Below are 13,471 nucleotides of genomic sequence, written 5' to 3'. Positions count from 1 at the left end.
ACTCCCATTCCTCAGTGCGGCGCAATGGCCACGTGGGACTTCCTAAAGCAATGGTGCGCAGGAGTCGTCTCCAACAGGAACAGTCATGTGAATCCCAGACACAAACGCCACTAGCCCCACATATCCAAAACTCCTCTCGGTTCGTGGCGTCGGTGAGCTTTCGCTCTGCTCAGCTTTCTTTGGAACTCGCGAGATGTTTGCTTCTCTCTCTGTTCGCGTTTGAGAATTGAGCAAGAGACATTTGAAGTTTTCGAAGCAGATTTCTGCGCAGAAGCAGGGGAGCTTTTGGGTAGAAATGTCGCTCGCGCCTTCGCTTCCTCGTCTCCGAACTCCGTTCCTCCATTCGCCGCTCAGGCGCTCTGCCTCTCTGCCCACCAAGTCCGCCAGAGCCCAACGCTCGCCCCTTTCCTACCCGCGCATCAGGGCTGTCGATCTCGACCAGAACACGGTTCGTTTCGCGTTACCTCCGGTTTCCCGCTAGAGAAACGGTGTTTTCCTTTTCTGGGTCGTGTCGACATTCGTCGGATACGCGTTCGGCTGTGAGAAAACGGTGCTGGTTGTCCAGGTTGTGGCCATATCGGTGGGGGTTGTGAGCGTGGCGGTCGGTATCGGCATCCCGGTGTTCTACGAGTCGCAAATCGATAGCGCTGTGAGTGTTTTTCTCCCGTTTCCCGCTCCTCTGGGTGCATGTGTATTCGCTGCGATTGAACGAATTATGGACTTCTTCGAGGTGTTTGATCGTGTGCTCATTCTGGGGTTGAAAATTGTGTTTCTCAGGCCAAGAGAGAGAACACGCAGGCGTGCTTTCCTTGCGATGGATCCGGCGCTCGTAAGCTATCTCGGACACCCCCTTTTGACATGGTGTTGATTCTTGAGTAGTCGAGTCATGATGCTAGAGGTTACTATTTGACATGTTTGAATTGATGAAGATTCTCGGGTCGTTCTGTACTCGTCGAATTGCATTGCTTTATTGCAGAACATTGTATGCTCTTGCATTCCTCATACCATCCGACTCACTAGATCCAGATGCACGTCGGTGCTTAAGCATTTGTCCGTCTAAGAAGTAGGGAGTAGTCTGGATCATGAGCGAGTTGTTTAAGTGATGGTACTTGCTATTTGGCGAGGATGTTGCTTTCTTGTCAATTACATTAAAATGGAGCCCATTAAGCTATATCCGAATGCACGCCTGCATGGCATGATGAATGCTGTCGGATAATCTCCTTACTTCCGAGGCGGTGGGGCTTAATTCATCTTCATCAAAAGATGCTTTTATGAGCTCTCAGGAATTTGGAGTTGAGCTCCACACTAACTGCTTAAATACATCCCTTGCTTCACTTGAGCTAGAACCCCGGTGAACTCCAAAGTGGTCTCTTATGTTTGGCATCATAGGACCAGCTGAGCACTTTGATGATGGTATGTGTATTTGCTGACTGTGAAAAACGAAAAAGATTCTATTTCAAATATGACAGCGAAAATTGAACTCTATGAAGGAGTCCAAATTTAAGCTTTCGCTGTGAAGCTATCGGCGTGTGGATTTGCTGGGCATCTAATTCCAACCGATACAGAAGCAAATCACGGTTTATTGTATACAGTTCTAGTCCCAATTCAACGCAATTAAATTACATAAATATCCTTCATTTCATATTCTGAGAAAGTGTTGCCATCTCCAGAGAGGTGCAGATTTTGCATGGGCACTGGCACTGTGACTGTGGAACTTGGAGGTGACGAGAAGGAAGTGTCACGCTGCATCAATTGTGATGGTGCTGGCTCTTTGACTTGCACCACATGTCAAGGATCTGGGATTCAACCCAGATACCTCGATCGCAGGTAAGCTTCTCTCATCTGGATTTCTGTTTATTCTCTCATAGAGTAAAACTCTTGGATATTGATTTTAGATCAAAAGCTTAAGCTATAGTCATCCACATAAGTAACTTGAAATATGCAACAACATTGTCGGGCCTTATCATGACAGAAATTCAGACAACACTAGAAGGGATATACTGCAGTATTGTACCCCCTTGTGAACCTCAAAGTGGGTACACTGATTCACTCTTTACATTGCAACCCGTTGGTATCATCTCATACTAATGCAATCTGAAGATATCAACACAAGTCTTACGGTGCTAGCTTGTTCCTGAAGAAAACGATATGCATTCTTTATCCTACGAATGGATGATTCAATTACTTCATTCAATTAATCATTGCCGATGTTGCACTCGGTTCTAATACAAAACAAAACCTATTTTGAAAAAGGATCTTGTTAATGAGTTCTCCAGGCACTTGTAAATTATACTAAATAAAGAAATATTCTCATTTCCAATGAACTGATTGCACATAATACGAGAAAGACAATGCATTGGAAATGACAATTATTCTTTATTTGGGTGTTGGGGCACTTGTTAACAAAATCCTTCATACAATTATCATCTTTTTTGTTAAGTGACTTATGTGCAAAAGAGAGAGAATTATTATTGTCTCGTGAGAAATACTAAATGATAAAAAAGGAATGCTTTTAAGCGCATCACGGTGCAAACGCGCTGACTGAGCCTGCGGCATCCTTACCACTTTCTGGCAAGTGGTGCACCTCAGTTCAATTCCCCTACCACGAGTAACAGCATACTATGTTCTAGGTGACCATCAACACGTGTCTGTATACAGTGAATAAGCAGTTAAATCTTGTGTGGAAGAAGACGGACATGATATTTGTCCATCCCTCAATAGCGGGAGAATTTCGTTGTAGGATATGAAGTTCTATGCCATGGAATATTCACAGAACCATAATGTGCATTTCCATTAGTATCAGGACTGAATCTACAAATTGGTTGGACTGCAATTATAAGCTTGGTGATGCCCATGTGATTTATATATATTTTGGGTGGACAGAGAGTTCAAAGACGATGATTGAAGCCCTTGCAGCAGCAGCAGCAGCAGCAGCAGTCTGGATGTGGCTCGAAGACTTACGGACACAGTTATTTGGGAAAGCATAGACAGAGTATCACGTTTTTGGTTACTAATTGCATTATTGTTTGATTGTGTGTGTTATCTCCAGTTCATGTTGTAATCACCATTCACAATTCACAGACTCAAGTGTGCGAGCTCTCTTTTCTTCTCGTGTACATCCCTTCCCCCTTAAAGAGACTTGGCCGTTGGGCTTAAAGAAAATTGCCAATCAAATTCACTGTAGAGTGTAGTATAGCGCGTCGCACGCGACATTTAACATATCAGCAAAACCCAACTAGTATGTCTGAGAAGTCTAGAATAAAAAAGTCTTGGGCTGCAACTCTTCTTGAGAAATCCCCAGTTCTCTCTCTTTATCTCCCTCATATGATCTGCCGAACCCGATGACAATGGTGTGAACAAAGAAACTTTAGAACGAGCACCGTTTATAACTGTTGAGATCGATCTTCTGAATTGACATGATTCAGTAAAAACCAAGAACTCTCTCAATGGGCAGCTTGGGCACGTACGACCCTGTCCGCTTAGTAAGAGTTAACAAGTGGGATTTTGCTAAGCTTGGCTAAGTCGTTCTCTCTCTCTCTCTCCCAGCCAGCCCAAATCAAATCCTAAGGTTAGAATCATAGGCCCAAAGATGGAATCCGCCCGCCCCCATTGATCAATTCCAGAGAGCATACATGCCAGGAGTATAACAATAATATCCCTGAACTGATAGCCAATTTGGGACCAACCACCAGATCGTGCGCTAGCTACACATGCATCGAAACCCAACTTTGCTGGATTCACATAGGACCTACTCGGTCCAAGATTTTGCAAGAAAGGTAGGGAGAGAAACTTTTCTCCTTTTTGACCAAGATAATGCGTTGGTGACGCGTTCGATCTTTAGTGTTTATCCAGAAGTAGGAACGACCGGCCCCTAAAGAAGGTGAAAAAACATGTGAAGACCCTTTGAGATCTCGACGGCAAGTTCCTCTTTTTCCACTTTTGATGCTTTGATAGCTACCGAGCGAAAGCGGAAAAAGAGAGGCAGACACCGATCCCCCACCGTTGCTTTCACCCCTCTCTCTTTCCATACACACACAAACCAGCCAGTCGGCAGCGGCCTTTGCGGGTACGGGTCTACGACAGGTGTGCTCGTCTTCTGTGCACACGAGGCGCTCATCCATGACTGGACTTAAAAAGGATCTGGAAGTTCTTCGAAAAGATGGTGAAATTTCGAACAAAAACCCATCACAATCTCTTTCCCCCTCCTCAACTTTCGAAAGCAAAATTTGGATAGTCATTAACAATCCGAATATACAAATTACAGAGGATCGAAGCTAAGCCAGTGATCCAATCCTTGCCCCAAGATTAGACTCTAACCAAGAGAGAAACTGTCGACCCCAATGATCAACAATTAATAATTCAAAAAAAAAAAAAAAGAATGCAATCCCCATGGTGATATCCGCGGCCTATAAAACAAAAGACCGTGGTGGGGACCTGCACGATCCTTCTTCCTTTGCCTTTAGCTTTTTCACATTTTCTTTTTTTTTTCTTTCTTTTTGGGAGCCCAAATCATCTACAAAGTCGTGTCAAACTTTCGCGAGAGAATTCCCCCCGAATCAACGGTGGTCAATCCTCCATCGAAAGGGTAGTGTTTCTGTGTGTGAGTACTTAGTGTTTCTCTGGGGGAGGGGTCAACGGGAAATGTCTGACTTGGTGCAGTATCCCAGATGCTGCTCCATCTCCCAGGTCAGCTTGGAGGCCACCCCGCTGTGCTTCGGCTCGTACTCCTGGCACAACCAAGAAGTCAGTCGAATCAAGGGCTCAGATCACAGATGAACTTCACGAGGGAATGAGGATGACAAGAGGGAGGAAGGATCAAGAATTTTGTACCTCGAGCTTGGCGAGGAGCTCATGCGCAGTCGGGGCAGAGACGATGATGTGGCGGGCGGAGGGAGTGACGAAGCCTTCGTCCACGGCCTTGTCGATGAACGACAGGAGCGAGTTGTAGTACCCGTCCACGTTCAGCAATCCCACCTGCGGAGCACAACAAGATCAGGTTATACATCATGGGTTCCATTCCCTGTTTTTCATGTTTTCTTTTTCGTTTTATCGAAGGAACAATTGAACATGAAAATACCCATCATTGCCTTCCCTCGCCAATATGAAAAGGACATGGCATGATTGACATGGATCTAATACCCATCTTTTCTTTAATACTGCGAAATATACTGGGTTTTTGCTAAGTGATGATATGGAGTTTAGTCGACAAACATTGTCACTCGCTTTTTTCCCAATTAGTAACCATTTAGTTCATTATTGTAGCGTACCGTACGCCGATAGAAACAAGTGATGTTAAAAGAAATGGAGTTCGGGTGATTACCGGTTTGTCATGGATTCCCAGCTGAGCCCATGTGATCACCTCCAAGAGTTCCTCCAAGGTCCCATAACCACCTATGCAGAAACCACCAATTCAGCGAACAATCGTCTCAATTTTGTGCACTAAGCATACGTGAAAAAACCAAGTCCATATCAAATGAAAGAGGAGGTACCAGGCAAGGCGATGAATGCATCGGCTTGACGAGACATCTCGGCCTTCCGCTGGTGCATGCCCGACACCGCTCTCACTTCTCCGATCGTCTCTCCCGTGATCTGAACACATAACAATGTGCCGTCCTTATTAGATTGACCCCTCATTTAACTCCCCAAATCACTGTGTCCCCCAACTGGACTATTTCGGCCAAGTCAGCGTCTCGTTTTGATTGGTGTGTTGACAATAATAATCTCAATTATTGATGTGTTTCAGGCATAAATTCTAAAACAGATCACAATCACGAGGACAGAAACAAAAGGCATGATTGATCATGTGTGGGGTGGCGGGTGCGAGAAGTGCTCCGGGAACCTGATCCCTATTTATTCCATCATTGAAGCGCTACAAAAAGCCTAACGACGTCCTCAACTTGCTAATGCAAGTAGCTCGATTTATAAAATCTACAGATCGTCAACTTGTGAATGCAAGTAGATCGTTTAGAAACTGCACAGTGAGTTTACCTCTCTCGGCATCAGCGTCTTGGGAATCACCCTGCAACCCAAAGAAGACAAAGGATACAGGCAAGAGCTTCAGGCACAGAGGTCAGAGGGAGAGAGAGAGAGAGAGAGAGAGAGAGAGAGAGAGAGAGAGAGAGAGAGAGAGAGAGAGAGAGAGAGGGGATGTTTTACCCCAACACGTGGCGGCCCCCATCGTACACAACTTGAGAAACTAGACCCATCAAACCAATGCTGCCTCCACCATACACCAGGTCAATGTCCCTTTCGACCTGCGAAAAGTTGATAAAATTGTTGAAGTGACGGGTTCGATTCAAACACAATGCCCCTGCAAGAGCTCTCTGCCATTCGATCCAAACAGAGCGCTCCTCGAATAATTACTTCAATTATCACCATACCCTCCTCACGCCCTCCTCTTATTTTAGTCCCACTCTCCTCGTCCGCCTAGATTTTCAAATCCACTTGACTCCGTTTTTCTTGCAACACAAGAAAAAGACAAGCTCCAGCAGACAGGAGTTCCTGAAAAACAGAGTCCCCTGTTTCTCTGTTTTGCGCTCACTCTTCACGAATCACTCGATGCAGACAAGGAATGGTTCCATAGCTTTCCCAGTTTGACGAAAAGGGTATCAGAGCATGCTTAGATTTTTGGGCTTTAATTCAATGAAACAGCTCAATTAAACCCATTCAGCTATGGAACAGAACCGGGGCGTGCGCGCGTGTAAACTTCTATATATTCATAGCCCCCAACAGATGTACAGCACAAAGCAAGTTCAACTTCTATCTATGCATGTCTAGCCCAATAAAGCACATATCTTTCCATTTCCATGCACGCAAACAAATCTCTCTCTCTCTCTCTCTCTCTCTCTCTCTAGGTTAGAAAAAAACTCGGAACAGTACCAGTTGCTTCCCGAGTTGAATGGCAGCGTGCTGATAGGAGGGGCTCTTCCCGGGGCTGCTCCCGCAGAAGACGCAGACGCGCCTGAATCTCGATTTCAGGGGACTCTGGCGCTGGTTCTCCATAACAGGGAAAAGCTCGAGCTCGGGCGCAATTGCTTCGAATTGCAGGGCCTCGGGTTCTTCCCCCCTTCGTTTGTACACGCTTCGTCCCGGATACAACACGAGCGAAAGCGAAATATCAAACCGGAGCGATGGACGGATGGATGGACGGATGGCGAGAGGAAAACAGAGACCCCGCGAGCAAGAATGCGTTCGTCGTGTTCACCGGTCAGCAATCAATCGACCAGACGACCGGAGCACGAAAGGAAGAGAGGGAGAGAGGGAGGAAAGGAAAGGAAAGGCAGAGGCAGAGGCCAAAAAGTTGGAGGGAGGGAATGATGGATTGTGTTCTTGGTCCCCTTTTTATATCGATTATGGATTGTCAATTATCGATCAACCGCACCCGACACGTCACATCTCCCCTCTCAATTTCTCGTCTCGTGAGGTGATTTGTGACTTCGCAATAGAAATGTCCCCCCATTGATGAATCCATATCTTTTAAGTCCAATTTTCACGAACCTTAGTCCTTAAATTAATCATGGCGCACGAAGAAAAAACATAAACAGAATGATCACCTCCGTCCTCGGAGCACGACCGCGCCGCGGCGCTGTTTTCCGATCGCACGAGACCGATTCATCATTTCGACAGGTCAGTACGCCCGACGAATGGTGGCTCCCTGAACTCCTACGTGACGACACGGAATTCCGTATGGATTAATCGGCAACACGCCGTTTCTCCGTTTCGGTTACAGGGCATCGGTATAAAAACGGGTCGTGCTATTTTGTGTTCGCGCGAGACTTATCTACCACTGCTAATAGCCAAAATCATAAGTTGCGTGTGATTAGAGACATGGTTGACTCCCCCAACACACACCGAAAACATCACAAAATGATCACCTATGTCCTTGGAGACGATCGTGTTGCGCTGGTTTCCGATCGCGCGAGACTGATTCATCATTTTGACAAGTCGGTACACCTGATGAATGGTGGCACCCTAGACTCCTATGTCGCGATGTGGAGTTCCGTATGATGGATTAATTGCCAACACGCCGTTTCTCCGTTTCGATTACGGGGCATTGGTATTCGAACGGATTTGAAAAACGGGTCGTGCTAGTTTGTGTTCACGCGAGACTTATTTACCACCGCCAATAGCTGAAGTCATAAATTGTGTGTGATTAGAGACATGGTTGACTCTCCCAACACACTCTTAAAAACATAACAAAATAATCACCTCCGACTCGGAGACAATCGCGCCGCGCCATTTTCCGATCGCACGAGACTAATTCATCCTTTCAACAGGTCAGTACACCTGATGAATGGTGGCACTTGGACTTCTACGGAGTTCCATACGAGGTCATCCTCTGTTTCAGTTACAGGGTATCGTCATTTGATCGGATTTGAAAAACGGGTCATGCTAATTTGTGTTTGCACGAGACTTATCTACCACCGCTAATAGCCAAAATCATAGTATGCGTGTGATTAGAGACATGGTTGACTCCCCAACACACTCTGAAAATTTGGCCAATAAGGAGGCATGAGATAGATAGTTGTGTGGGCTGGTTGTAAATATTATAGAGAATGTACATATTTTTTAACTTTAATTTTTCACAATTTGGTCTACTTTTAAATTACAATGAGGAACACGACGGATTTAAATAAACGAGAAGGAATATTCTACGGGGCTCCTCAAACATTTAAAAAATTTCCAAAGGAAGTCCATACCGCGGCTCGTGATGTCCATGACGGATCTCGTGGCATGCACGTGAAGATATCATTTGACACCTTTCACATGGCGAGAGGAAGAAAAAGGGGTTTTGACCCCAAAAAATGAAGGAAGGAAAAAAGAGGAATATATTTCACAAGTGTGTGTATATATATTTGTGATTTTTTGAGGGTCGAATATAAATTAATACATGGTATGCACGACATCCCACCTTATGGGGGGAGGTCTAGATTGTAGAATCCGAACGTTCACACACACAGACGGTCCATCTGAACTTAGAAGATGGGGGATTACAGCTGTTTTGTGTTGTTCTTTGCTATGTGCATGTGGATGATATGTGCTAGGGTTCGGTAACCACTTAGGGCCGTGCTATAGATTCAATATCGTTTTCCGAGGTTCTTAGAATAATTGAACGTTGAAGTGACGGGTTCGGATGCCGGATGTAAGAAATCCTTAGTGAAGCCTTTTTTACGATGAAGAAATATCGACGTGGCCCGACCGAGCAAGGGGTGCCCGAGAAAGGGAACGACTTATTTAGATCCGAGCGTTTGCACTTTCGGACCTAGCGAGCATAGCGAAATTATTAGTATCTTGCCTTTTATTTCTTTTCCATTCAAGTTGACCTCCTGTTCATAAGTACGTCAAGAAAAAACCTTTTAAAAATTTTTTTTTGGTCGAAATGTAGATTTCCATTCATTCATTCAACTGCGGATTACAAAAGTGAAGATGACAAGCGTCAATACAAAATAAATCCGAAAGAGATTGGGGCGGTCTAGACACCCAGTTGGATGGAAGCATCCCTTTTCGATGATTTTTGGCGATCCAATCTGCTACTTGATTGGTCTCGCGCAGACAATGGACTAGAGAAACCCTCTTTAATTGGGAGAGTAACTTGTTACGTTCCTCAAACAGACTCCTCAAATCCCATGGGCTCAAAGCTGGGTCATGAGTGTATTTTACTGTAGCTGCGTTGTCTGACTGTATGCAGACTTCCAACACTAGATTGTTCTTCGTCGCTGCCTCTTCTCCCAGACAGCACATAGCTTCCTTCACTGCTGCAGCTTCAATTTCCAGCAGGGAGGAAGCAGACGCAGCTCTAGCAAACTCCACAGTACACAAACCTCTGTGATCCCTGCATACCCTAGCCACCGATCCCTCTATTTCCCCTTCGATCCACGACCCATCTACGTTAAATTTCCAGCTTCCATGTTCTGGGCACATCCATCGCGCTGTCTTGGATTTCACCCGCCATCTCCACGACACAGGTAAGTTTTGCTCCCGGTAGTTACCATTTAGATTAATTGCTTCATCAACGATTGCTCCCGATCTTGGGCTGATTTGATGGAAAACCCAGGCGTTCCTTGCCTTCTAGATTTGCCAGAGAATTCCTGCAAGCACCTCTCGGCCGGACTGTTCTGTGATGTTGGTAAGGGATTCGTTGAACCATTTATCCATTCTTGATAAATTTGCTGGTGGTGCGTCCACTCGAAGCCTCGGATCTGACCAGATGTTGTTTGTCCAGCTGCAATGGGCGAATATGTGTTCTGTTGTTTCTGGGTTTTCCCGACAAGTTGGGCATAAAGGGTCGGGTAAGGCCTTTCTTTTGTATAGATTTTCTGATGTAGGCAGAGCATTGTGACACACACACCACAGGAAGAAGCGGATTTTTGGCTCGTTTTGTAGTTTCCATATCTTTGTCCATAGTGAGCGGGGCTGCTGATAAGAGGAGGACGCTAGATCTGTATTTAGCTTGGTTGACACAGCTCGTAGCTTGGAGTAACCCTGTTTTACCGAATATTCCCCTGATGAGTTTCCTGTCCAAATTTGTCTATCATTGTCCGAGATTGGCTTTAACCGTATGGCCATAATTTCGCTCTCAATTTCCCCTTGAAACATCCTTTGTAACTGATTAACATCCTATGTTTTTGTCTCCTGGTTGATCAGTTCTGCGACTTTTTCTGGGTCATCTCGGTTTGCTGGGCCACCTTTTAATCCGCGTTCCAGCCATATATCCTCTCTGATGTTAATGCAATCTCCATTCCCGACCAGCCATTTCACGTCTGGGCTTAAGGCATCTCTTCCCATTAGTAAACTTTGCCACCCCCATGAGGGGCGGGATCCCTTTGTGGCTTTCCATAGATTTCCGTTGGGGAAGTAAATACCTTTAAGTAGCTGGCTCCACAATGCTGTCGGATCTTGAACAAGTCTCCATGCTTGCTTTCCTAGCATGGCTTTGTTATAAGTAACTAGATCCTTAAAGCCCAATCCACCATCTATTTTCCTTTCTTTGAGAAGTTCCCATTTTCTCTAGTGGATACTCGATTTAGATGAGTTCTGTTTCCACCAAAAGGAGGCTATTTTCTGCTCAATTGCCTTGCACACCGAAATGGGGATTTTGAATATGGACATTGCATATTGGGGAAGAGCTTGTACTACTGTTTTGATTAAAATCTCCTTGCCCGCCTTTGAGAGCAGCTTTTCCTTCCAGCCTTCCAACTTCATGTTTACCCTTCCTAGTATCTACGCGAACATCTGTTTTTTTGTTTGTCCCAAATCTGATGGAATGCCAAGATATTTCCCAGTTTTCTCCATGATTGGTACTCTTAGTTCGGACGCCATGTTGCTTTTAAGGTTTTGAGGGTAGCCCGCGCTACAGAAAGATCCCGGATTTGTTTAGATTGATTGCTTGTCCCGATGCGAAACAGTATTGGTTTAGGATATTGGCCAGATTTTGACATTCACGTATATTCCCATCCAGGAAGAAGATAGCATCGTCAGCGAATAACAGGTGTGACAGAGTAGGGCAGTTCCTGTTTAGTTTGATACCTTTCAAACTCCCATCCTCTACAGCCTTTCTTAGTAGGGACGATAGCATGTTCGCCATGATTATAAACAAGTAAGGAGATAGTGGGTCTCCTTGTCTAATTCCCCGAGAAGGTTGGAAGTACTTTAAAGGTTCTCCGTTCACTTTTACACTGAATGTGACAGAGGAGATACACTCTTTCACCAACGACACCCACTCTTCGCAGAAGCCCATTTTCTTCATGCTAGCACAAAGGAAGTCCCACTCAACTCTGTCGTAAGCTTTTTGCATGTACAACTTTAGGATCGCCTGGAACTTCTTTTTTCTCTCCCGAACTCTTAGCTGATGAAGGATCTCCTGGACTATAAAAATATTATCTTGAATCTGTCTCCCGCTCACAAAGGCGCTCTGTTCTATTGCTATGAGATTTGGGAGCCAGGGCTTAAGGCGGTTCGCCATCACCTTAGAGATGATATTGTAGCTGAAATTGCATAGGCTGATAGGTCTGAATTGTGTGATGCTTTCTAGGATTGTAACTTTAGGGATAATCACGATGTGTGTTTTGTTAAGCTCCGGGTCAAGGTGTCTTGATTGGAAGAAGGAGCTGACTAGTCCGTGTAAATCGTGCTGTAATTCCTCCCAATGATGCTGGTAAAATAGGCTATTCATCCCGTCAGGTCCCGGGGCCTTTGTAGCTCCTTGCCGAAATGTAGCTTGTTTTACTTCTTCTAAGGTGACCGGTGCCATCAAAGCCTCATTCATTTCTTCTTGGCCAGGAAAGGAACATTGGTCTAGTATTGGATTGAAGTTCCTGGTGCCCACTGTCTTGAACAAGGAATCGTAATAACTGGCAATGTGCTGGCTAATAACTTTGGGGTCTCTACACCAAGTATCATCAATTTTCAGCATTGAAATTTTGTTCCTTTGTCTTCTTTGGACCGTAGCTGCATGAAAATATTTCGTGTTTTTATCTCCCCACTTAATCCAATTAATGCGAGATCGCATACTCCAATATTGCTCTTCTTGTTTCCATAAATTCTGTATTTGCACTTTGATTTGCTGGATTTCTTTTCTGCTTTTGCCTCCATTTCCTGAATTTGTAAGGATCGTAAGTCTTCTTTTTAGGATCTCGATCTGGTTGTGGGCATTGGAGAATTTATGCTTACTCCATAATTTTAGAGCTTCAGTGGTCTTTTTCAATTTTCTAGCGAACGGTATTGGGTTGTCTTCCAGTTCACCCCAAACTTCTTTCACCAGCTCCTTACACTCCGTATCGGCCAGCCAAAACGCCTCGAACTTGAATTCTTTTTTCCTTTTAATCCTGTTTGGTTGGAGGGATAGCAAAATTGGACTATGGTCAGACCCTATTGCAGGCAGTGCAAAGGCTTCCGCATTTGGGAAACTCACTCTCCAGTTTATATTACAAAGGGCCCTATCTAGCCTTTCCCGCACCAGTGCTCTTCCTTCCCTGTTGTTGGCCTAAGTGACTGCACAACCCTTGCTTTCAATATCCATGAGTGAACATCTGTTTAAGCAATCTTGAAATGCTACTAGCCTGTAGTGCTCCACTCCATTACCCCCAGATTTTTCCCAATGGTACAAGATCTCATTAAAGTCCCCAACACACCTTTAAATTGAAAGGTGAGAAAATTACCAAAAAAAAGTCCTAAATTAATTGCACTCGTGTTAATTCAGTCCTAGACCTTTTAATTTGGCTTATTTAGTCTTAAACTTTTTGACGATTTAACAATTTAGTCATTCCAGCCAATTTTGATTGGAAATTACTGACATGACAGTTTAGTTAGCATTGGCCGTCCTACATGGCACGACGGTTGACGTAGATGTGAACAAACATTTTTTTAAAATTTTTTCCGAATTTATTATTATTACTTCTTTTTTCTTTCCTTTTTTACTAACCCTTGGCCGGTGACCCTCGATTGGTGTGGACGAGGGTCGCTGACCCGATTG

The 13,471-nt window shown here is 44.7% G+C and overlaps 2 protein-coding genes and 1 long non-coding RNA gene across 3 annotated transcripts; 2 read left to right on the top strand and 1 right to left on the bottom strand.

The window, feature by feature from the left end:
- The first annotated feature begins 199 nt into the window (after window positions 1-199).
- Window positions 200-3,183, top strand: LOC115675100 (protein SPA, chloroplastic). Its single transcript, XM_030597717.2, has 5 exons — window positions 200-448; window positions 566-649; window positions 778-829; window positions 1,671-1,827; window positions 2,884-3,183. The coding sequence occupies exons 1-5, from the start codon at window positions 296-298 to the stop codon at window positions 2,903-2,905; spliced, it is 468 nt and encodes a 155-aa protein (XP_030453577.1). The 5' UTR covers window positions 200-295; the 3' UTR covers window positions 2,906-3,183.
- Window positions 3,184-4,168: 985 nt separating this feature from the next.
- Window positions 4,169-7,296, bottom strand: LOC115675099 (cytokinin riboside 5'-monophosphate phosphoribohydrolase LOG3-like). The gene is made up of 7 exons (XM_030597716.2): window positions 6,880-7,296; window positions 6,157-6,254; window positions 5,989-6,019; window positions 5,490-5,589; window positions 5,321-5,391; window positions 4,831-4,974; window positions 4,169-4,727 (listed from the first exon to the last, which is right to left on the bottom strand). Exons 1-7 carry the CDS (start codon window positions 7,000-7,002, stop codon window positions 4,632-4,634), a joined length of 663 nt encoding a protein of 220 aa, XP_030453576.1. The 5' UTR covers window positions 7,003-7,296; the 3' UTR covers window positions 4,169-4,631.
- A 2,331-nt stretch (window positions 7,297-9,627) lies between these two features.
- Window positions 9,628-13,136, top strand: LOC130139721 (uncharacterized). Its single transcript, XR_008817818.1, has 4 exons — window positions 9,628-9,965; window positions 10,055-10,126; window positions 12,845-12,986; window positions 13,058-13,136. It is a non-coding gene; the product is annotated as an uncharacterized LOC130139721 (long non-coding RNA).
- Window positions 13,137-13,471: the final 335 nt, after the last annotated feature.

This window comes from Syzygium oleosum, unplaced genomic scaffold, assembly GCF_021117445.2.
Source record: "Syzygium oleosum isolate NSW1041296 unplaced genomic scaffold, Sole_v2.1 Sole_v2.13, whole genome shotgun sequence".
In the NCBI taxonomy this organism is placed as follows: Eukaryota; Viridiplantae; Streptophyta; class Magnoliopsida; order Myrtales; family Myrtaceae; genus Syzygium; species Syzygium oleosum.
The sequence above is the reverse complement of the archived record's forward strand: the minus strand, read 5'-3'. Positions and strand labels throughout refer to the sequence as shown.

Coding starts and splice junctions, on each gene's coding strand:
- LOC115675100 (XM_030597717.2), top strand. CDS start 296: ATGTCGCTCGCGCCTTCGCTTCCTCGTCTCCGAACTCCGTTCCTCCAT. Junction 650..777: donor AGTCGCAAATCGATAGCGCT/GTGAGTGTTTTT, acceptor TGTGTTTCTCAG/GCCAAGAGAGAGAACACGCA. Junction 830..1,670: donor TTGCGATGGATCCGGCGCTC/GTAAGCTATCTC, acceptor TGCCATCTCCAG/AGAGGTGCAGATTTTGCATG.
- LOC115675099 (XM_030597716.2), bottom strand. CDS start 7,002: ATGGAGAACCAGCGCCAGAGTCCCCTGAAATCGAGATTCAGGCGCGTC. Junction 6,255..6,879: donor TTCAACTCGGGAAGCAACTG/GTACTGTTCCGA, acceptor AACTTTTCGCAG/GTCGAAAGGGACATTGACCT. Junction 6,020..6,156: donor GGGGGCCGCCACGTGTTGGG/GTAAAACATCCC, acceptor TTTGGGTTGCAG/GGTGATTCCCAAGACGCTGA.